The sequence below is a fragment of the Berghia stephanieae genome, chromosome 1 (assembly GCF_034508935.2).
Source record: "Berghia stephanieae isolate SIO BIC M18660-M18661 chromosome 1, UCSD_Bste_1.3, whole genome shotgun sequence".
In the NCBI taxonomy this organism is placed as follows: domain Eukaryota; kingdom Metazoa; phylum Mollusca; class Gastropoda; order Nudibranchia; family Aeolidiidae; genus Berghia; species Berghia stephanieae.
The window spans coordinates 79,195,477-79,219,292 of record NC_088360.1 but is presented as its reverse complement, the minus strand read 5'-3'; the positions used below and the strand labels follow the sequence as shown (position 1 = coordinate 79,219,292).

The following is a 23,816-nucleotide window of genomic DNA, read 5'->3' as shown; positions in this document are numbered from 1 at the left end:
CTTTTGACTTCCTTAGCTATGGCTCGATACTGCTCTTGTGCATCCAGTCTTGAAGCCCTAGTTCGGCTTGCATTCACTTGTTCCTTCCTTGTTCTATTACTCAATTGTAGTTTGAATTCCTCATTCTTTTCCCCATCTAGTGCATTCACCTCGAATTTTCTTCTTGTATGTGATCTGGTCCCGTGTTTTTTGAGCCGGAGCTTAAGCTTTGCCAATAGCAGGTGGTGGTCTGATCCAACATCTGCCCCTCACCGTACTGTCACATCTTCCAATGAACATCTGAATCTTCGAGAGATACAAAAATGATCAATCTGATTCTCTGTCACACCATCTGGTGAGACCCAAGTTGCTTTGTGGATCCTCTTATGGGGGAACACTGATCCTCCAATCACCAAACTGTTGAATGCACAGAAATTTGCAAATCTCTCACCATTGTCGTTCATTTCTCCAATGCCATGACGTCCCATGATACCTTCATAACCTACGTTATCCTGTCCCACTTTAGCATTAGCATCTCTCATCAATATGTTGATGTCTTTCCTTGGCAACTTGTCAATGACTTGTTGTAGCAGACTATAAGATGTATCTTTGTCCTCATCTGTTGCGTCATTTGTTGGGGCATAGATCTGTACAATGTTCATGTTGGTCTTCTTAATCCATGTTGTAAAGGACGCCATGATGATTCTTTCTCCGTGTTGTTCCCATCCTCTCAGTGACTTCTGGGCAAACTTGCTTAGAATTATTCCTACTCCCTGTGTATGAATCCCGTCCCCTCTCCCAGAATATAAAATATTCTCCCCAGACTTGAGGTGTTTCTGTCCGGATTGTATCCAGTGGGTTTTGCTTACTCCAAGTATATGCAGCCTGTTCTTCTCATCTCAGTCACAAATGAGAGCTTTTTCCTGCTTCATACATGGTGCGAACGTTCCACGACGCAATTCGAAGCTGCTTGTTTGGCGAAGACGTCATCGGGTCAGCAGAGTTCTTTCGGCTTTGTCTGTTGTCCTTCATAAATTCTGTCATTCCAGAAACTCTTCGGTCGCCCAAGCTAAAAAAAAAAAGGATTTGGTTTGTCCGTCTGCGTTTCTGTAACTGTTTGAGTTTAACGGAAAGGGGTGTTAATCCTTTTCCAACCCCCAACCTGGAGGACCAGGTGACTCAAAGATAGGGGAATCACACACCATTAGTCGCCTTTTATGACACGCTGGCTTGGCGTTGGGCTATTCTTGGCCCTCTCAGTTGACACCACACGGGGAATTTTAAAGTTTGAGTCATATTTTATTGCAATCGATGAAAAGATCAATGGAATTCGGTGTTGTGAGAATACCGTTTGGTCAATCATTATCGGTATTCAAAATTCGTATTGTCACTTAAAATATAAGCTCGCTTGCAAAAAATCACGGCACCACATTTTGTAACTTTCGAGGAATTTGCAATATTCCATATGCAAGGAACTTGGATCGGACTATAGAACAATTTCACCAAGTATAAAGTCGTCATTGTTCCAACAAACCTCGCCTGAACTTGGCATTATAAGTAAGAGAAACACAATAGTCAGCTTAAAATTCATGTCTATTTACCCTAATTACAGGTGAACAAATTAAACTACAGGTCTTTTTCAGGAAAGAGTCTCTCGTAACCAAAGTCTTCACTGTGTCCTAAATTAAAATGATAAACTTAAAAGTGAGTAAAAGTAAATAAATAAAAAAAGGTTAAAAGTCGATCAAACCTCGAGTCACCAGGAATGGTGTCAACGTGTTGAAGTTGAAAATTATTAATTTTTGCCAATGGAGTACCCAAAAAAAAAAAAAAAAAAAAAAAAAAAAAAAAAAGAAAAAACAAAATAACAAAGAAAATATTATGCCTATAAAGGAGCTCGAACCCCTAACTCACCCCTCCCCGGTTACAGTGATTCAGAGCTGTCATCGGTATCTGTTATGAAAAATTGTATTGCTAACATAAAGGATAGGATGAAAGTAAAAAAAAAACTTAAATTTAATGATGACAAGACAGAAATGATGATTAATGGAAATAAGTATCAACTCTCAAAAATATCCACTAATGAGATACTAGTGGGTGAAAATAATATTAAACCTAGTTCTTGTGTGAGAAATCTTGGGGGTGTATTTAGATAAAGGGTTATCCATGGAAGATCATGTTAAAATAATATGTCAATGTTGTAACTATCACATTAGAAACATTGGAAGAATCAGACATTATATTGATGAGGATATTGCAAAGATGCTTGTTAATTCTTTTATTACTAGCAGATTATATTATTGTAATGCCCTTCTCATTGGCTGTCAAAGCAGATTAATTCATCAACTACAAAAAAAAATTCAAAATAAAGCGGCTGGACTTATGCAATTAACGAAAAAAAAAGAAGAAAGAGACCATATAACTATAACACCAGTTCTCCATGAAGTGCACTGGCTTTCTGTGAAGTTTAGGATAGAATTTAAGATATTGTGCTATGTTTTTAGATATCTGGATGGATTGGCACCTGAATATTTGCAGGAACTGATTAAAAAGAATATGAACCCACTCGAAATTTAGAAAGTCCTGTCAAAATTTATCATCTTTCAGGAAATGTCTGAAGACTGGGTTGTTCCGTGAGGCTTATTTTTTTATGACATAGATTATGCTTAGATTTTGTTTTTGTATTAATGCTTATTATGTGTGTCGTGATTTTAATTTAATTTATTATTTTAAAAAAAGTATTATGTAAAACGCCGCAGAGCACGATTAATGTGGATATTTAGGCGCTATACAAATTAATTATTTACTATTTACAGTTATGCTGTGCTAAAACTGCCGGCCACCTCGCCTACTCGCTCTCGGTCAAGTTTAGCTCTTATAATCTCTTCCGGTGTACTGAATACACAGCTGTGTTTTCAGTCCACTGGTGGAAGGAAAACACAGTTGTGTATTGAGGCCACTGGTGGACGGAAAACACAGTTCTTAATAATATTACACGTTGGAGTAGTAATAGGGAATGGTCTCTGTTCTCTCTGTTGAGAGAATGTAGACGCTACCTAGAAATAATTTGTTGGTCCGGAAATTCTCCTGCATTGGAAATAGAAAAATTCGGGTTCCGCTGCTGCAAACAAGTTAGAAAACTGCTTGAGTGTAGCCTAGAGTGTCGAGACCTAATGCTAACTGACTTGAGTTTAGACATCTCTTTTTATAATGGATCAAGAAGAATTTGTCGATGGAAACGTGTTATGCAACGACGACGATTTTCCTTTATCTTCCCCCCATCAGATGCACGACATCGATTTTCTTGATGATGACGTCGATTTGAACATGCTAATTCACCGGGTTGAGTCAGATGAAGTGATTTACCAACCCCAGAGACATAAAGTGAAAGTAATAGGAAATAGATATCTTATGGGAGATGTTCTTGGAGAGGGATCTTATGGGAAAGTAAAAGAAATTTTAGATACAGAGACATTGTTCAGAAGAGCAGTGAAAATTTTCAAGAAAAGGAGACTGAGAAAGATTCCAAATGGAGAACAGAATGTTCAAAGGTAAATTTACTGAACTGACTGATGTGACTCGGTGACTGTGAATCCTTTGACTGAGACTGAGACTCCTCGATCTACTGACTGATCACTGGGACTGGAGTCTACTAACTACCTGTCTAGTGCCTCTAGGCCTAGACTCTAGTCTGTAGGTATAGAGTATAGAGTGAATATAATATTTATAAGATAAAGATAGTCTAGATAGACCTAGGCCTAGACCGTCTAGATCCATTTTGATTTTGATAACTCAAACTCTCTCTATAGTCTATAGTAGTAGATAGGTAGTTTTTAAATATTTTTTCAAAAATAAAAATGAATAATAATTTTTTTTTACATAGACAGATAGACCTTTAAATTTAAAAAGATACATTTAATATGATACCTCACTTTTAGATCTAGGATAAAAGGTTCCAAAGTTATGATGATTTTACTACTCAAAATTTACTATTGCAAAACGCTCAAAATCTGTGACTGAGAATTCCCCCACTGGACAGCCTCTCAGTAAGCTGACTACTGATTTAAACAGGACTTTAGCCGCATGGAGCAAGCGGGTTGGTCATTTTTGGCCAAAATTTGACATAGACATAAATAAATAAGTGAATTATCTGGAGGCATTTTCTTTTTTTTTAAAAAATGTTTTCAGCTTTGATTTTTATAAATTTGCCGACAGAAAATGAAATATGTTGTAGAAATTGCGATTTGGATCCTATTTTATTTGCGGGTGAAAATAATTGACTTTGCACTTTGTTTGGTAAAGACCGAAAAAAAATTCCGACTTTGGTGATGAGAAATGACTTTGATAACAATTATTGTAAACTTTAAAAAATATTGTGAATAATTGATAACTCCCTTATTTGTGGGGCGATTTTGTTGTCATTTGTGGTATCAATTTTATTGCAATAAAGAGATAGTCATTTTTTCTGATGCGAAATTATTACTTTGTAATTTTAGCACTAAGAAAAATAGTTGGTAAATAAATATGTTACACCTCTTTGATCTACCGCCACTGTCCATTCGTGTAGAATCGTGAATCAAGCTTCTCAAAGTCTTCGACCAATCACAGGCTATCTAACCGGCTGGCTGAAACAAAGACGCTTCTCACCGTCGATGTATTACGCTATTGTTATGCAAGGAATATAACACATTTTTGAGTAGGCCTAAAAGCTAAAATCTAACTAAAAGTAAAAAATATAATTCTGAGGAATTTCAAAGTCATTTTGCTGAAATCAGCTTGAAAAAAGAACATTGATCCTTATTTCAGAAAAAAATCGGTTGAAAACCAACTGTTTTACGAATAAATTTGATTTTAAAAATAGCTTTTCTTTATTTTAGCTTTTTTTAGCAAATTTTTTATTTATTGGCCGTTTTTCTTGATTTTAAAATCATTCTTTATATCTCAATGAGACAAGATCAGTGATATACTTTGTTTGTTTCAAATGTAACTAGAACCTAATTTGGCTTTTTTACCTATCAACCGTGCCTGGATAATTTATTCAACAACGTGGTGATTGTGACGCAACTATAGGATAACCTGTCTTCCAGTGTTTCAGCTATGACTCATTGCATTGTTGACAGCTGTTGACACATGAGCTGTCAGAAAGACCAATCGTTGAAGGGTCAAGATGCTCAGTAGCCAATCGTTCTTTGATAAAAAAACTTAAGAACTCGCGAGAATGAAAGTTTGAAATTTGGTGATGGACGGACCTATGATATCACTTCTGGGCGGAATTTAGTCATGAGTGACAGTAGGAAACGAAAATGCGACTGCAGACAGCAAAGGGTAGACTTATATCATCAAAGCAGTGATGCCAGAACTCCGGTTTCACCGGAAAAAACTCTGGTCTGGAGCAAAAAATTCCAGGCTCCGGGCAACTTCCGTCAAATTCCGGTGAGGTCAATTTGTTCCAGGATATCCCCCCCTCCCCCTCCAACCACCACATCATCATCACTGCCACTAGTATTACAACCATCATCACTACTACTGCTACTACAACCACCACCACATCATTATCATCACAACTACAACCACTATACCACCACCACATCATCATCACTACAACTACTTCTACAACAACAACCACTATCACATCTTCATCATTACTACCACTACTACAATAACCACCAACACCACATCATCATCACTACCACCAGTACTACAATCTCTACCATTAGGTTTTGGCGCTTTACTTCATTTGAAATAATGAAAGTTTGGGATTGTATTTGGCAATGTGCTTATGTATCATAATATAATTCTAATCAGTTATCTATTTAGAACTATACAATATGTAAACACAATGCCAAATACCATTCCAATTCCTATACTTGTGTGCAGAAATTCCTCTTTTTTGGCATTGAAATTCCTACGAGTGGTGTCTGAAACTCCTGTGAAACAAATTTAAAGTTGGTGTCTCTGCATCAAAGGATGTCTCCATGATTGACATGGCCATATAGGGAACTCATTAGCTACTCCCCCAAAAATAATCTGAACACTAGAGGGTTAAGATACCTTTGTTCAGAGGAGAATGTAATCTACCACGAACACTATTTACCGATTGTTACTATAGATGAGGTAATCACAGAAAAACTAATCCAGACTTTTTTTGAACCACCTATAAAAATTTTAATACAATCTTTGTATTTTTAAAGCAATGAAAGTTTTATTCTCATTTTCAGGGAAATCCAGCTGCTGAAAAGATTGTGCCATAAAAATGTAATTGGACTGTTAGATGTCTTTCATAATGAAGAGAAGGGAAAAATGTAAGATACCACATGTTTTGGGGTTTTAAAAAAATGAATTACCTAAACATTTTTTAAAGATTGTATTTTTCCCCGAGCTTATGGATTATCTTGTTAGAATAATTTAATTCTCATTTTGATGTACAGAAAAGATGGGTGCATTTTCATATGATTTAAAACATCGATGATTTTATAACCTGCATAACCACTAGGTGCAACTATTACCCTTTATTTTCCATTTTCTTTGGTGCGTGATCCAACAGTAGCTCTTAACTCATAGTCAATCTTATTGTCCTTTTGGATTGTGTACCATCTTCATTTTGTAAGGAGTTGAAATGATCTAAAAGTAATGTTTAACTTATAATTCTGGTGGAGAAATGACTGCAGATAATAGTTATTCTGTTGTACCAATTATCTAAACTAACCACACAGCAACACAATGTGTGGCATTTCTTTTATTTTACATCTATTAGGTCACTCTTAACTCGAAAGCTAATCTGCTTTCTGATTTCTTTGTCCTTGTAAACAGAGTCTAATTTATTTTATCTATTGTCTATCCAAAACAACAGGTATATGGTTATTGAGTATTGTGCCTGTGAACTGCAAGAAATGCTTAACAGTACAGAAACAAAGAAGTTTCCAATATGGCAAGCCCATGGGTATCTATAACGATAAGCTTTTAAATTTGTTAATTTATCTTTTGAACAAAGTTACTTGATTGATTATACTATAAATTGGTTCTTAACAGAACTATGCATTAAAGGAGTATGCTTTATGTATTGGTTTCTTAATAGAGCAGTGTATCGGAGGAGGGTTACGCTCTAACCAAAGCCCACGGAGCTGGAATTTATCCAGGTTTCTATAGTTTTAAACAGACAATAGAAATTGCTTGCTATCCTTTGGATAGGATGATAGAGAGGGGGGGGGGGGGGCGGGAAAAATCTCGATTTCACCTGTTTCTACTTCTATTTAGTGATGTGCTGTGTTTTACAATGAATATAAACGTGTGAGCATTGATTGTCAAGCTTTGCAAGTATATATCGTTTACTTTTAGTTTTAGCTCTGTTAAATATCTGTTTTCTACTTCCAGTTATTTTCGTCAACTTATTGAAGGGCTGCAGTATCTTCACAGTAATGGTATTATTCATAAAGATATCAAACCTGGAAATCTATTAGTCACCAATGACGAGACTTTGAAAATTACAGACTTGGGTGTGGCGGAGGTAACCATTAAGTTATTACACTATTTTTTGATAATAATTTGTTGTAAAAATTCATCTCTCTGGTGTTTATTTATATTGTTATTTCATTAATGGACCTTTTACATTTGTGACTTGCTGGCTCCAAATGGTGATTATGCCATTTTTTTTCCAGTTTTGCGAAAAAGACTGTCTGTAAAATGAGAAAAGAGCTGTTCCTAATAAAGTAATTTGACGAATTTGGAAGACATTGAAAGCAATTAATTTGACCTAGTGCTATCATTTCTTTTATAAAGAAAGATAGTCATAAGATAATCTCACTGCAATCATTAAACAATGAAGTTAGTTAACATTGAAAGTAAGAGCATGTTGTGTGTATTGAAACAAACAAATGTACACACACACACACACACGCACACATACATTCACAAAAATGGAGAGCAGGTCTGGTTATCACATTATACACAAAGTTCTTAAACAAAGGCATTTTTTATGGAAGACGATCCATGTGATCAACTTGACCAATCTGGAGTTGTACTTTGTCTTATTATTGAGAAAAAATGTTAGTGTTGATTACATTTTTGGCATTCATGATTTGTTAAACCATGAAACTGTGGAAGTTGTCATGCTTTCACTGAGAAAGAAATAGCCACTCATTTCCCTCTGATAACTTGGTGGAAGAAGCAATTCAGCATTATTAATACTTGTATTTAATGTTTTTTCTTTTTAATTTTTTTTTTCCATTTTTTTAAAATGAGAAAAACGATTTTGATTTCTTAAATTGTCAAAATCTGAAATTTCATATTTTGACAAATTTGACCTTTTCCACTTTAAAACCGATTTTCTCTCTTTCAAATCCCAACATAATACTCAACTTGGAGCTGGTGGTGGTGGGGGGGGGGGGGGGGTGTCACATTTTGGATAATTGAAACTTATGACGATTTTAGCCATTATGATTTTACATTGATGAAATTTAAAGACTGAAATTTACCTCTCGTCTAAATTTAGATGAATATCTCTTATTAATTTTTATTTTTAGAGCATCTTGTTATGATGGGCATTCAAAAGGTTTTATATATTTTCTTAACTGATTCAGAATACTCTTCGTTCCAACAATATTTGTTTCTTGTTCTCATTGCAGGCCTTAGACAAGTTCTCGTCAACTGATGAATGCCATACAAGTCAAGGCTCACCTGCTTTTCAACCTCCTGAAATTGCCAATGGTCTTCGGGAATTTTCTGGTTTCAAAGTAGACATATGGTCAGCAGGTGTCACTTTGTAAGTCTCTTTTTTTCAGTTTTATTTTTGTTCCTATAATTAGTACAATGATTAGTCTATATTTGTGAAGTAGAAAAACTTATGGTAAATGAATCAATTAGCATGAACTTATGACTTGGATTTTCAGTATTTCAGTTTAAGGAAAAGGTTTACAATCAATTTAGCACTGCAGTGTGTTGTTCTTTTTTTTTTAAATGTTATTGTTATTACTTGTTTGTATGAATTTGCTGTTAAGGTTATTTGTGTTTTTTATATTTTGTTTGTTTGTTTGTATGTATTTTCTAATGTATTTTGTTCTTTTTTACATAATTGTTTTGGTTAATTCACGGGAAGATAATTTCCATTTTTAAAGTTTGTTGAATTTACTTTATAAAAACATTTCAGCACCCCCCCCCCCCTCTCTCTCTCTCTCTCTCTCTCTCTCTCTCTCTCTCTCTCTCTCTCTCTCTCTCTCTCTCTCTTCCTTTCCCTCTCTCTCTCCCTCTTTCTTTGTCCCTCTCTTTCTTTTTCTTTCTTTCTATCTTTCCATTATCCTCTTTCAATCATTCTTCTATCAATCTTCTTGTTCCACTTGTGCTCAACTTAGTTTACCTTTTTAATTTTTACCTCAGTTTTAACAATGTTTTACAATTTTAATTTATTAAAGATATTTGAGTCTTATTTGTTAGATCCGTAACCACTGGGCTACAGCAACAAAGATAATACAAGTAAAATAAATTCTTTCAGGCCTTTTGACCAAAGGTTAATTTTAAATCTCTTGAATATAAGGTATTAAAAAAATCGTTTTAAGGAAAGGACAATTAAAAAAAAATTTCATAAAGTAAGTTATTTCTCTACCATTAAGGATTGATGTACACTAGTGATATAATATACGAAACTATGATATTTGATGTTATGATTTTGTTTGAGTTTGACAGATGGGCTGATACATTTTTCTCCTTTTTGACAAATTGCCATTATCATCACTGAATTTCAGATACAACATAACAAGTGGGAGGTATCCATTTGAAGGGGACAATATCTACACATTGTTTGAAAATATAGGCAAAGGAGTTTATTCAATACCTGATAACATACCTGATCTTTTATCTGATCTACTTAAAGGTGAGTTTTTTTTTGTTTGTTTTTTTTTCAGAATTATTTGTCTTATATGCTTTTCATTTTACAATTACACAGAAGCATTGATAAATCTGGTTAGTTTTTTTTACAGTGCAGGACAGATATATTAACATTGCCGCAATAGAAGTAAGATGTCATTATAAGCCTAATGTCATTATACTGGAACAATAATAGATCAAAAGAAACCAATAACAAAAAATTCAGGGAATGTTTCATAATAGTTTTGATTTTGAAATCAAGAAGTTCTCCTATTGGGAAATCTGAAAAATTAGGGTGAAATTTCAGGGCATGAAATTTTCTTTGTATAATATTGGGACAAGGTCCCCAGTTAATGAGACAAATTTGTCTGAACCTGTCATTAATTTTGGTGATATTGTTGCAAATTTTCACACTACTGAGTGCCAAAATATCATGTATACAATACAAACAGAGCAGGATGAGAAATATAGTACATGTAGAAGTGCCAAATGAAAACTGAGAATAAAAATATTGCAGTGTCAGAGCCAATCTTGGGATCCAGCAGACATGACACCCTCCACCTGGATGAGAGAGCCACTGAGCTGTCCAGCTGTAAGGGTGATTTATGTTTTTGTCCGTGTCAATTCTTAATACATCATCTTTCCTCTCCAGAGGTGTGAACTGTGTCCCATACATTTACAATCAGAATCAAAATGGGTGGGATGGTGAACAAGCCAAAGTCTATGCTTGTACCACCGTTTCTTGTCTCATCAGGTGCAACATTGGTCTCACAAATAAAGGGGCTAGGTTGAAACTAATGTCTTGTCAGAAAAATCTGTGGTGCATTGTTTTATTAAAAGATGTTGAAAGCTTTGCGTGTTTAGTTGACATCGCATTGGATGTCTTAAGCATTCATCAAATCTATAGGAACAAATGCAGTAGAGTAGGCACAATGGTTTGATTGAATGATCTGAATTAAGATTGTGTTAAATGCATTTTTCTTTTGCCATTAAACAATAACTGCAATTCAATTAGTAGCCTAGTAAGTGTGATACAAGTTTGGTTTGTCAAAGAGTTTTGGTTTTAGTCAATTTCTACTGAGCTCATTTAAATGTCTAGAAGTTACAAGGCCATGTCAATCAGAACTATGGGCATGCTCTTAATAAGGCTGATTTGACAACAGCGAAACTAGCATTCCTCTCTTTTAGCCATGTTGATTTGAAAATGATTTTGATAATGGTCTGTTAATGGACACCTTCAGGGTGAAGGTGGTCAAAGGTGTGCAGTTCTTCCGTTGCTGTCATAGACACTTGCTTGAGGCAGGTTCTGTGGATTGGACAGTTTCTTCTCTATCTCACTGGTATCAAGCTAGCATTGTTTCAGTGGAACTTCTTTGCTGATTTCCCACATTGAAATTAATGTTGATGTACTCCTTGGGCTCTTGTCTCAATTAAAAGAATGTCACTGGGCTTTTGGAACCAGTCTCTTCGATCAGATCTGAGCATTGTGACATATATTGTTGGAAGCTAGATGCCATTGCCTAGTAATCTCTCTTTTTTTCTTTCTTTTTTTTTTTTTGGCTTTTTATTTAGGTTGGTGTGGGAGGGGAGGTTTAGTTTTTTTTGTGTTTGTCTATTTTTTTCTGTTTTATTTCTTTTCTTTGCAAATCATTGTCTCAATCAATAAAATTGCAATTTTGATATAACCGTTTCTAGAAAAACGTGCATCAATATGTAAATTGTAAGCTCTGTATTTACCTATTTCATATAGCACAAAATCAGTGCTTTGGTCAAATATCAATATGAGCGTGGTGTTGATATCAGCATTGTCAATTTATCAGTGCTTCACTGTATATTCATTAACTTGCTTGTGTTATCAGAATAATAACTTAAATTTACATAAAATTTGTTGAAATATTTTTTAAAATTATTAAAAGTCCTTGTTAATTTTTTTTGGTTTTGTATATATTATTATAGTAATGATAGAGCTGTTTCTTTATGATTTCAAACTAATACAACCTGCATTTCAATTTCCTTAGGAATGTTGGCCTTTGAGTCATCAGTCAGATTCAATATAAAGCAAATAAGGCAGCACCCGTAAGTAATTCTTTAATGTTTGAATCTTTTGTTTTTTACGCTACCTGGACATGGCATAATGAATTAGCTAAGGAGATAGAGGGAAGGGGAGTCTGTGGTAGGATGACATGCACATTAAATGAAATGGATTATAAGTGCTGTTTATTTCTTTCTAAAAATATATAAGAATTTTTACATGATCAGTTTTGTTGCTTTCAATGAATTTTGCATGTACTGTAGTAGTCTTTTTAATGAATAAAACTTTTATGGACTTATCATCTGTTAATATTTTTTATTGTTCTTGTGATGCATTAAAATAACATGGATCCCACTTTAGAAACACAACATGTAAGATCTTTAAAAAAACCTTTTGTAGAATATATAGCAATGCGGCACTCACTGACGTAATCTCAAAAGACTATTCTGTACTTATTTCAAATACGAAATACTTTTTGTATTTGATATTGACAATTGAAAACAACTTGGGAAAGGCATATTCTAAAACTCTTGTGTTACAACTGTGTAAAAAAAAATAAGACAGGTGAATAAATTTGCTCAAAGTATTCTAGACTAGACCACAATATTGCACTATTAGATGTTGCAGATCTAGCAACCCAATCACTATAGGGTGGATGCAGAGTCATGAAAATAACCAACCTAATGTGCTTGTAAACATGATTCAGTTCTCTTGGAATTGAGCTGTCGGGCTCTCATCTCACAACAGGGCAGTAAAAGTCGTGACGTCAAACTTTCTACTTTTTCCAGTTCCAAAATCTTTTGAAGTATGTATGAAACCAGTCCTTTGGAGGACTAATAATGAAAAAGGTACATATTGAATCATAAGGTGGCATGACTATTTTAATAGCAGGATGTATAGGCAGATTCTGAGGATTGCGGGACGTAAAAAAGCGAGGATAGATGATCAATATTGATGACCAGCATATATCTAGACTAGAAATAAGATGCCATCACTCTGAAACCAGAAGATCATTTACACAAAGTATGTATTCAATCCTCCGGAAGAGTATTTTTACACTTCCAATGAGATTTGAACCAGTTGTTTTTACATCACACCTTTGTTCCCTATTGTGCCTATCCCTAACTTTGTACACTTATAGTTTTTAAATATTAGTTTTAATTCATTTTATTCATGCAATTTTGTATTTTTTTTTTTCAAGGTGGTTTGTCAAGCAGCATCCTCGTTCATTAGAGCGTGTAGCAATTCCTGCACGATCTGATGACCCGGGTGATAAACTAAGGTCTATGACTGTCATCTCTAGTCTGCACACAATGCACTATGGGGAGGAAATGACTGGTCAAGAACTAGGGGCTGTTGCGGAGGAAGGGGAAATCCATCAAGATCATCTCACAACTACCTCCAAAGAGGGAACTGCTGCCGCACAAAACAATGGTAAAAGAAACTTTGAAATTGTTTTGTAGCTTGATAATAGCATGAAAATGTGTTTTCAACTTGCAAAAATAACTGGTTGAATCTTTCTTTCTTCCCCATGGGTCTCAAATTTTAGCGGATTTCCGCAACTTCAAGTTCACCATTTTCTTCTGCTTCGGGTCCAAGCCTTCAGTAATATCTTTAATGTCTTAAAAAAATAAAATAAGTAGTCCTTCAGAGCCATTCGGCCCATGAAGCCGGAGTTTATCTCAGTTTCTATAGCATGAAACGGACAATAGCAACTGGATAGGGTGTTAGTCTGACACAGTGTACTTTCAGACAAATCTAACAGACTCAGCTACCCATTCACTGGGTGGACAGGGAGGTCAGAAAAAAATCTCGACTGCACCTGGGATCGATCTCGTCCCTTTGTGTGTGAAGCGAGTGCTCTACCAACTGAGCTATTGGGACCCCCATACATCTTCAATAACTACTAAAAACAGTCTGATTTAAGGAACTTATCCATGTTTGTCAGTTCTTTAATAATTTTTTTCATGTTATAGTATGATTTGAATGTTAATTATTGTCAACAATCGAGGCATTTTGCTTCACGTTATTTCTGATAAAATACGTGTTCTGCGGAAACCTGGAAATATTCCTCCTTTTTGAAAATTCTGATTTGAGACCTATGCTTCCCTCCTTCCTTTCTTTATTTCTTTCCTTCTTTCTTTCTTTCTTTCTTTTTTTCTTTCTTCTTTCTTTCTTTCTTTCCCCTCTGTCTTTCCTTTTTTTCTTACACTTAGTTTTCTTTTTTTCTTTCTATATTTCTATATCTTTGAACTAAATATACACTACAAAAACAAAAAAACAATAACAAAAACAAACAAACCAGGTAGCCCAAAATTGTACCCTCAGCAGCTTTGTATCAGATCTCATTTCAATGAGTCTAAAAATATACAATTCACATTTCGTTTGTCATTTTTTTTTTCAGCTGACCACATTCCTGCTTCTGGGGCAGTGAGTAGTAGAACTGCTACAGTGGAAGACAGAAGTATGGATGGACAGGGAGCTCATGCTTCAGCAGCTAAATCTACACCTCATAGTTCTAAAAAGAGTAGACAAAGTAAATTTCTTAGTTGCAAGCAGTCGTGACACTAGTTTGTTTTATATTTGCTATCTTATTGTTTTTCATTATTATTATTATTATTATTATTATTATTATTATTATTTATTATTATTATTATTATTATTATTATTATTATTATTATTATTATTATATTATTATTATTATTATTATTATTATTATTATTTTATCTAATTTATTTGATTTTGATTGTACAGTGACGTGTCAAATCATGTTTTTAAACTTGGGGTTAGAAGTCATCTGGACAGTTATGTTTCCGTTTCCTTGAGGTTTTCCAATCATGGACATGTGCTACTGAAGGAGAAGGATGACTGCATAACCCACCATATGAACTCCTTCAAAGGGATCCCTCCTGTTTGAATGCTTTAATTCCAATGATTCTCCAAGGAGTTGTCTCTTTTCTAGACTAGTAACACTTCATAGACGATATCATCATGTCTCTAATATTGTTGCTATGTAGTATAACATCAGACTCTTTCCACTTGCTGACGCTTCCCTCCAATGGGAAGAAACCTATTAGACCTCACTTGTGTAGATTAGCTGCTCTCCTTATCTGGTTGTCGTGCTGTTGTTTGTAGAGTTCAAATGTTTTCTGTTTGGGGACTTCATCCATGGCTGTTTTAGCAGTTATTGGATTTTGAGTGTGTAATTCTTGCTGGGGTTATTGTCTGTCAAACTATTTGGTGGTCTTAGGCTGGAGATGTGATAGATAGCTCTTAAGTTTCATCTATTTACTCTCTGTAAACCAGTCCCCTTTGTCTCTCTTTTTAGAAAAATGCTTTTAAGTTTACAAAAACTACATATTTTTTTCTTTTATTAGCTTTGGAATGACCTAAAAGCTTGGGAACAACCTTAAAATTTATAAACACAAAAAAGTCAAGGTCAGTTGGCTGGACTGCCTTGCAGTGTTTTATTATGATCCAAATGGTGGTCACTGGGTGGGGTTCCTGTCCTCCCATAGTGGACAGGGACGCACTTACTGTGTCTTCTATCCTCCTATATCTGTTTTTCAATATGCTTTCTGTCTTTGTCTGGGAATACTTGGTTTTGTCCTGGCCCTGGCTGGGAGGGAAACAGTCAAATGCATAGTTATTGTTTTGGGAGATGCTATTTTTTTCCTTGTAAATCATCTCTCTGTTATGTAGTTATTTATTTTTAATCACATATGATCTGTAAACATTTGAGTGTGCTCCTCTTAGTGGGACCTTGTGCTGGGTGAGATTTTAGGTGGTCTCAAACTAAGTACACTGATATTATGCTCTTGGAATCTACATCTATTCCCTATTTGAACCATTCCCCTTTGTCTTACTTTTTCCTCAGGTTTTTAAAATTGTACCTCTAGAATGTCTTTGCTATCCAATTTTCTTCCTTTTTACTGATGTTACCTAAATGTGTTGCAAGCGCAGTAAAATCCTTTAAAACAAAACAAACACTGGTGTGTGATATATTTCAATACCTTCCTTTCCGCATGCTTTAATCTTCTCCACCCATATTTCATCATTTCCCCGCCGCTTTTTCTGTTTGGATCTGATTTAATGCCCATTCTATTTCATTTTTTAGTGGTGGCAGTTCTTCATCATTTGGTATCATTTGTGTCATAGGTCTGTCCTTGCTATTGTACATTTCACTACAATACTCTGCCAATCTCGCAGTCATTTTTTCAGGTTCATTCAGGGTTTCAGCATTATTACCTTTAATTGTTGATAGGCGTAGGGAGAAAATTTTTGTCATCCTCCTGATTTCCTGATACATTGTTCTTGTGTGGTTGGATTTCATTGCTCTTTTGATGTTGAAAAGTTGTTCCTCTAGATACTCTGTTTTGTCTCTCTTTTAACAGTTTTTTGACATGTGATTTGGCATCTTTGTACTCTTTTGAAACAAGACTAAATTTTTGCTTTGCTTTTTTCCTCATCCAGAGTTTCATTGCTTATCCATAGCTTCTTCTTTTGTGTTTTTTTCAAGGCTTTCTGACAGTTCCTCTGTTTCTATTTCCTCACTCAAGGTTTGCAGGATGCTGAAATGGATTTTTATTTCTAATTTGTAGTTGATGTTGAAATGTATGAGGGACAAGTCATATCTTATTGGACGCGGTGGTGTTTTAATAAGTTTCAGTCGTAATTTGATGTCAGCCATGAGGAGTTCATGATCAGTACCGCAGTCTGTCCCTAACTAATGTTTTCCATCTCTTATTGACCAGAATGAATTCTATCTGATTTTTTGTCTTTCCATCCGGAGATGTCCATGTGTCGAGGCGTCTTTTATGGTTTTGGAACATAGTGTTTGTTATTGTCAGCTCATTTTCCATTAAAAAGTCTACAAATTTTCACCACATTTGTTGCATTCTCCTAGGCCATGTTTGCCAACTATTCCAGTTTCTGAGTTTTCTAATTTGGAGCCTATCTTTGAATTAAAGTCACCCATGATAATGTTAATATCTGTTTTACCACATTCGTTGAAAGCACCTTGTAGTGTTGAGTAGAAATGGTCTTTTTCTTTATCCAAGGTAGCTGATGTTGGTGCATAGACTTGTATTATTGAGATGTTTTGTGCTGCATATATATACATGATTATAATCTACTTGCTTGTTTGATAGTCACAGGGTGTGTTTTAAATGTGGGGATAAGAAATTGAAGAGGCTAGATTATCGACCATTAATGGAGAGGTACTGTAAATATTCAGTCATTTTTCTTAGTCTTTTTTATTTTTTTTTTTTTTTTTTTTAAGGGTTTTAAATGAATAAATCCTGACATGATCTATTATATCCCAATTTTCCTTAATTTTTAAAATTCTCAATGATTTAGTGAGGTTTACAGATGCAATTTGACTAATTGAGAATCTTTAATAGAACATTTTTATTGGACTTCAGAATAAAGACTTGCAGTTCTTTATGTCTACCTTTTTTAAACAACCAGATTGGAATGATAAACTTTTGTGCTTTGGTTTCGGTGAGAAGAAAGCCTGATTTCATAAGTCTTACACTGTTTTACTAGCATTCTGGCGGGCAGCACTATCATTATTTCATACCACCAAGACAATATGTGTATTTTGTACTTATAACCATAATTTTCTACCTTTTGTTTGTGGTCTTTGTTGTTTTGTTCTTGTAATTGAATGCAGACAAGAATTGATATGAAAATAGTGAGATTTTCATTTTAATCATAGATTTCCTTGATTCAGTAAAGAGGGATTGCTTTTTTCAAAAATCGGAAATGGAATTTTACCCTAGAAATAGATATTCAAATTATCATCACTACATTATCTTGTAAGAACTCCATTTTGTAAAACAACACACTTACCAATGCATGCCAATGTGTAGTCAATTGATACGAGTGGAGATATTTTATTTTCGTTTGTCTATATATTTTGTTTATCATTTGATCATTATAATTATATAAAAACAAAACAACTTTACGGTCATCCTAATTCAGTATGCCTCATCAACTTACATTCATAATTATTCTTTCAAAACATTCCTTTATACGTAAATGATTAGTGGATGGAGAAACATTTGGTGGGGATTCTAAAAAGGTCCGTTTATACTGTTTCTTCTGTCAATATTTTGTACTTTTCCTAGATTGAATCCTCTTAGTATATGCCCTAGTCTTAATTGGGATCATTTGCCGATAAGGAGACAGTCAAATTTACCTATATTGTTTTTAAAATATGATTTTTGCCTTTGCCGTGTCTTGTAACTGTTTTCTTTTTCATGTTGCTCTCTGTCTTTGTTCTGGATTGAGCTATGTAAGCTTATATTGCCCTGAAAGACACCTGTATCTTTTGCGGAGTGTCAGCTGCAATGCCCTGATCTGATAAATGTGCTATTTTGTCCAAGGAGACGAAGGCAAATTTCAGTTAGTTTTGCTATGAATTTATCTTTCTAGACCGAAATCATTTTCAACACTGTTTAGGAGAGGGGGGTAAGTCGGAAGAAACTGAATAATGAAATTGATGGTAGGTTGAAAGTTTCTTGTTTGTCGATGTGCAGGTGGATTGTCAAAAACAAAAGAAGCATTTTCTGTGTCATAGTGATTGCAGATGTTTTGAATAAACATGAGAAACCGTTCACCAACCATTCCCCCTTGAACAGTTCATGGTGGATGAGAACTCTAGTGTTGCTTACAGCAAATATGAGATTGTGGCTATAACGATCCTCGATGACATGCACAACCCTTACATCTCTGTTAGCACGGTCACGGGTATGTATTATCTACATGTCAATGTAGATCATTTTGTACTTGGTGATCCGATCAAAATGAATCTCTTTTGTTTGCTTTGAATTCCTTTGGACTGGAACATTTTCCAGTTTTTAAAAAACTGTTATCAGGAGGTAGTCAAGGATGTTTCCTAGCATGGGCCTTCAGATTGCTGGAGCATGTGGCAAATGAACTGATAATTCTCTGTTTATCATAACTATGGTAAATTCAGAATTCTCTTCTACAATACTCTAGACATCTCTTTTCATTTCTTCTTTAAAAGGTACATATACTTATTGATCTTGCACTTTATTAACTGTATGTGGTCAGTCCATTTGAAACAATCGTCAACTACAACACAAAGGTACTTATAATCAGAGACAATTTCCACTGTCTTTTGTTTTAATTATGATAGGCTTATGGACAGAGGTATTCTTCCAAAAGTTGTTCTTTTGTTTTCCCTATATTTAATTCTCAAGAATTCCTATCACACAGTAAATAAAAACAATTTCATTGATATTTAATATAAGACCTTTTCATGACGTATCATCTGCAAATTATTTTTTAATGGGTCAATTGTGCTGTTAAACTAAAAGGGAATATGTATAATATATACCAAAATATTGACAATCATTGAAGATTTTTTTTTTTTGACTTAGTCTGTTTTTGTTTGTTTTATATTGTTTTATTTTGTTTTTGTTGTAGAGTTTATAAGCACAGCATTATCCCTTTCATGGTGTTTGGTGGGTAGGATAAGTGAGCACTGCTGGCCTAAAAAAAAATACTCATCTTCCTTTTGTTAATTTTTCTCTTTCATATGACTTTCTTTTCTTGTCCTAGAGTGAGCTAGCTTGTTTGTTTCCAGACTTGGGTCATTCTATCAGAGAGATGCAGTTAGATAATAGCATTTGTTTGGTGTATTTTGTTTTTTTAAATAAGAGTTTCTGGGTAGGGCCTTTGACCTCCCATGGTGGGCAAAGGTCGCGCTGTCTTCTATCCCCTTATATCTGTTTTCCGAGTTGCTTTCTGTCTTTGTCTTGTTATGGGGTTACTTAGTTTCTTTGTTGAAATTGAAACAAGTTGACAGTGACCATCTCTTGGGTAGTATACCAAAGGGTGATGGAAAATCCTGGGTTTGGGATTGCATGTCATTTGGGTACGGTTGCTGTTTTGTATTTTTTTTTCTGAAGATTTTTTTTTTTTCTGTGTAAATCATCTCTCTGTTAGATGTTTTATTTTTATGTGATCCTTTATATTATTATTATGTATTTATTAGATTTGTACTGTTAATGATGATTCAAAAGTATTTTCATCTATGATCTAGATAAGGAGATGATCAGATCAGATACAGTGATACATTTCTTCTGTTATCTACTTCTGTTTCCTCTTTTTTTTCTGAGCTTATAGTCTTACTTTTCTTGGTGCTTAAATGACACATGAGTGTTACAGGCGCCGTTAAACTATCAAAAAAACAAAACAAAAATACTATTCAATGTCAAAATATGCTTTAACACGAAAACACTTTTTCAACATTGAGCCTGGGGTTGATAAAAGAGAGCACTCCTATATACAAGTAAAACGCCAAAGCATTTTATTATGAGCTTTTGTTTTTATCAATGATGCTGAATTGTTTCTGTTGTATTAAAATTATCTTCTCTCCTGTTGTTTGTGTTTTTTTAAAAATTGCATTGAGTAAAAGGCTACTAGGTTACAATTGTAGGGTTATATAAATCCAGTTAACACACTTTGTAAATATCTATCACAATTTAGAAATTAGTCTACCAAGACACTTATCCCCTTTATTTTTTGGATAAACTTAGATCATTCATGTGTGTCCAAATTTTAAAAGTACTTTCCAGTGAAATTACATTACGATTGCATTTGCATCCCTTTTTCATCTGGAAGTTTAAGAGTTGTCAGATTGTTAGATATGTGGATTTGCATTTTTGGTTTTAAAAAAATCTATCACAGTAATCGAAACTTTATAGTACATATATTTTTTACTCTGCCTATATTTTGATGGGCAAAAGCTACCATTGTTTAGCGGTTTTAAATGTGAAAATCAATCGAAATATCTATACTGGCACATGTTTATGAACAAGCTCTTCTGATTGTATCATCCACATTGGCTAGATCACAAGGGGAAGATTTGCACCCGATATCCAAGTTTTAAGACACGCTTATTGTTGTGCTTCCTTTGCTCTTTTTATGACACCTGCCCCCCCACCCCCCGGAGACTTTATTATGTGCAGGTCTCTCACATATTCTGTTTGTTCATCTCCCAGATGATTGGTGAAATGTTTAGCTTATGTAAAATGTTGTATTCCATATTAGTGATGTACTACTCCAAAAATTGTTGACTGATGAAGAGTATGCCTGTGTACTTGTGCATGTAAATACAAAAGTGTGCGATGAATGCGTGGGTGTGTATATAAGTATGTGTGTTTGTGTGCGTGCATGCATGTAGTTTTTAATGTATACATTTTGATTCTTTGTACTTCTATGTTGATTTTTACAGTCAAGAGTTGTGAGTGTGTTCATTACAAACTACACAAGATGAAAAAAAAAAGGATTGCTGTTATTTCTGTTTTAACAAAAGTTGCCATTGATTTGCATTTTTGTGATGAATGACATTGTTAGATGTTGTGAATTTGTGTGTTATAATTGCATTGGTCAAATTGATAAGATGATCATTTGCTGATTCCTTGAAATAAACTGTGATAAACTTTCCTTTTCGTTCTAATTACAATGTGTTTTGTATACTTGTTTTCTTCCTTATGTCAGATTATAAACATCATAGTTCCAAAACTGTTATATTTTGCTTTGTTTTACCAGAATTCATTGATTGTATTTTGTAGTCATAGGTTATTTTATGACAGTCATGCGTAGGAAAAGAAGCTTAAAATCATTGTTTTTTATAACATTATTCAGTGTAAAATTCATTTTTAAATATTTAAACAATATCATTATAATTTTTTTTTTGGTTGGAAAATTGAACTTTTTATTTGTAAAACAAAATTATTTTGAACTTGAATGGCAAAGCTTGCAGACAGCATATATATATATAGACACTGACTCTTCACTGTAAAGACAATGAGTTGTATATCCTTTATAAAGACGAGGATGGTCTCTTACTCTTATTTGACTTCATTCACAATGGCATTACTTGTTTGAAATAAAGAATAAGAGTTGAGAATGAGTTCTTTTTTTTTTATTGTTTAATGTGTTCTTTTATGGTTCTATGTTGATGTATTAAAATATTTTGTCTATTGGTTCCTCAACGGCCATTACCCCACATTAAGATAATAAATGGGATATTAAATCCAATTTTTGATGGTGTATTGAGTAAGTAGTCCAATTCAATTCAATGGCCTACCATTAAGATGTCTATTGGTAGCCAGTTCTAACTTTCATGTTTATTTTAGGTCTTTTAATGAATTTTTTAATTTTTAAAATGAAATCCCAAATCCTTGATGCTTTTTAATTGTATTAAAAACTTATGGTGTTCTGACAGCTTATTGATATTGGATTTATGTGCAGTTGAGATTTATTTTTGGACCCATTTGTCCACCTAGAAGTGATTTGGTAGTTAGGTCAGTAAGATGTGTCGGAAAATACTTTGTGATAGACCAAGCCATACGGTAGTAAGCAATTGCAATTGTCCATTTAACGCTATGTAAACCGGGCTCCATTGGCATTATGACACTATAGGACTGCTTTAAAAAAAAATTGGCCAAATACTGTGATAGGAACAGTGAATTTGGCAAATTAAATAATACTCTATAGAGAATTATATTTTAACGGATTCCACCATGGGGGAGAAAGGTGTTGTGTGGATGTGGAAAGGGGGAGATTGTCTCATCAGCCTTGGTCAATCTCACAATACAAATTTGTGCACAGAGCTTTTATTATCTCTAAAATTATCTGTTGTATACAATTTTCAATGGCCATCCCATATTTAAAAAAAAAAAAGTAGTATTGAAATCACCATTAATTATTTGCCAAATGAGTGCTTAATTAAATTTGAGCTTTTAATTACAATTAGGTCACTCTAATCTTGAACTCTATCCGGACAGATCGCTTTGGGAAGGATTTTTTATTTATTTTTACATTGTACTGTAATCTGGAAATTCTTGTTTCTGGATCTGAACACTTGTTTTGGGATTTGGGAGCAAGCCATTACCCTTTATGAATAGGATTTATGACTATTATAATCCAAACAGCTCTCTGATCAACACCGTCTGTCCGTTTCCTCTAGTTCAATGCAATCAACAAATGATTGGAAGTATCATCCATTTAAAAATTAAAAGTGCCTAAATGAGTCAATAAAATGCTGTCATCTGCATTTTTTGCCAAGTTGGGGCCTAAAAATTGCCAAAATTTGCCAAATAGACCAAAATTGCAGAGCAGAACTCAGCCTCCCAGTAAAAATTAACACGCTATATGTAAAAATACATATAAAAGACATTTTATTATAGTTACTTAAAGGAGGCTGCAGTTATTATTTTCTGCACTGTAACCACCCAAACTTTCAGACAATCACACTCACACACACACAATACACACAGACACAAACTGAGGAATAGAACACTTACACTGGCGAACATCTCCCTCTCATTCACAGTATCAGTTTTATCAAACTTTCACACTATATCAAACGTACACTTTCTCTCAGACTCATCAAAGGCCGAGTTTTCCTTTACTAATAAAAAAAAGAGGCATCACTGAACTTATTATAGTAAAGGAAAACTAGTCCTTTGATGTTGTCTTCTGTGAGTCTACACCCTCTAGAAGACAAAACAAGATTATATAATGAAAAACTTCGTTCAGCATCAGCTGATGAACATGTTGGGAAGGCATACCGGGGTGTCAAGGCAGCGAGAGCTGGAACTTGATCTGCCACAGACTTCCAGAAAGGAAAGATCAATGATTCCAGTATTGGACCTCTCAGAGCACTGGGCCCCAGTTTCTCAATATACAGTGGAACCTCCCGATTACGACACCTCTGAATAGCGACAGCCTCGTGATAACGACATTGACCCCTGGTCCCGATTTTTTTTTCTATTTAAGATCAGTAAAAAAAACCTCCAAATAACGACGCACTTTATGATAAAACCTCCGCACTTTATGATAAAACCTCTGAATAACGACATCATTTTGGCGATTTTCGGCAGTTTTCGTAGATATCTGATACTAAAAA

General features: G+C 34.3%; 1 protein-coding gene across 1 annotated transcript; it reads left to right on the top strand.

Annotated features, from left to right (window-relative positions):
* Nucleotides 1-3,076: 3,076 nt before the first annotated feature.
* On the top strand, nucleotides 3,077-14,502 carry LOC144964640 (serine/threonine-protein kinase stk11-like). Its single transcript, XM_078899132.1, has 9 exons — nucleotides 3,077-3,530; nucleotides 6,198-6,281; nucleotides 6,830-6,919; nucleotides 7,351-7,483; nucleotides 8,601-8,737; nucleotides 9,714-9,841; nucleotides 11,853-11,910; nucleotides 13,068-13,300; nucleotides 14,271-14,502. The coding sequence occupies exons 1-9, from the start codon at nucleotides 3,190-3,192 to the stop codon at nucleotides 14,429-14,431; spliced, it is 1,365 nt and encodes a 454-aa protein (XP_078755258.1). The 5' UTR covers nucleotides 3,077-3,189; the 3' UTR covers nucleotides 14,432-14,502.
* Nucleotides 14,503-23,816: the final 9,314 nt, after the last annotated feature.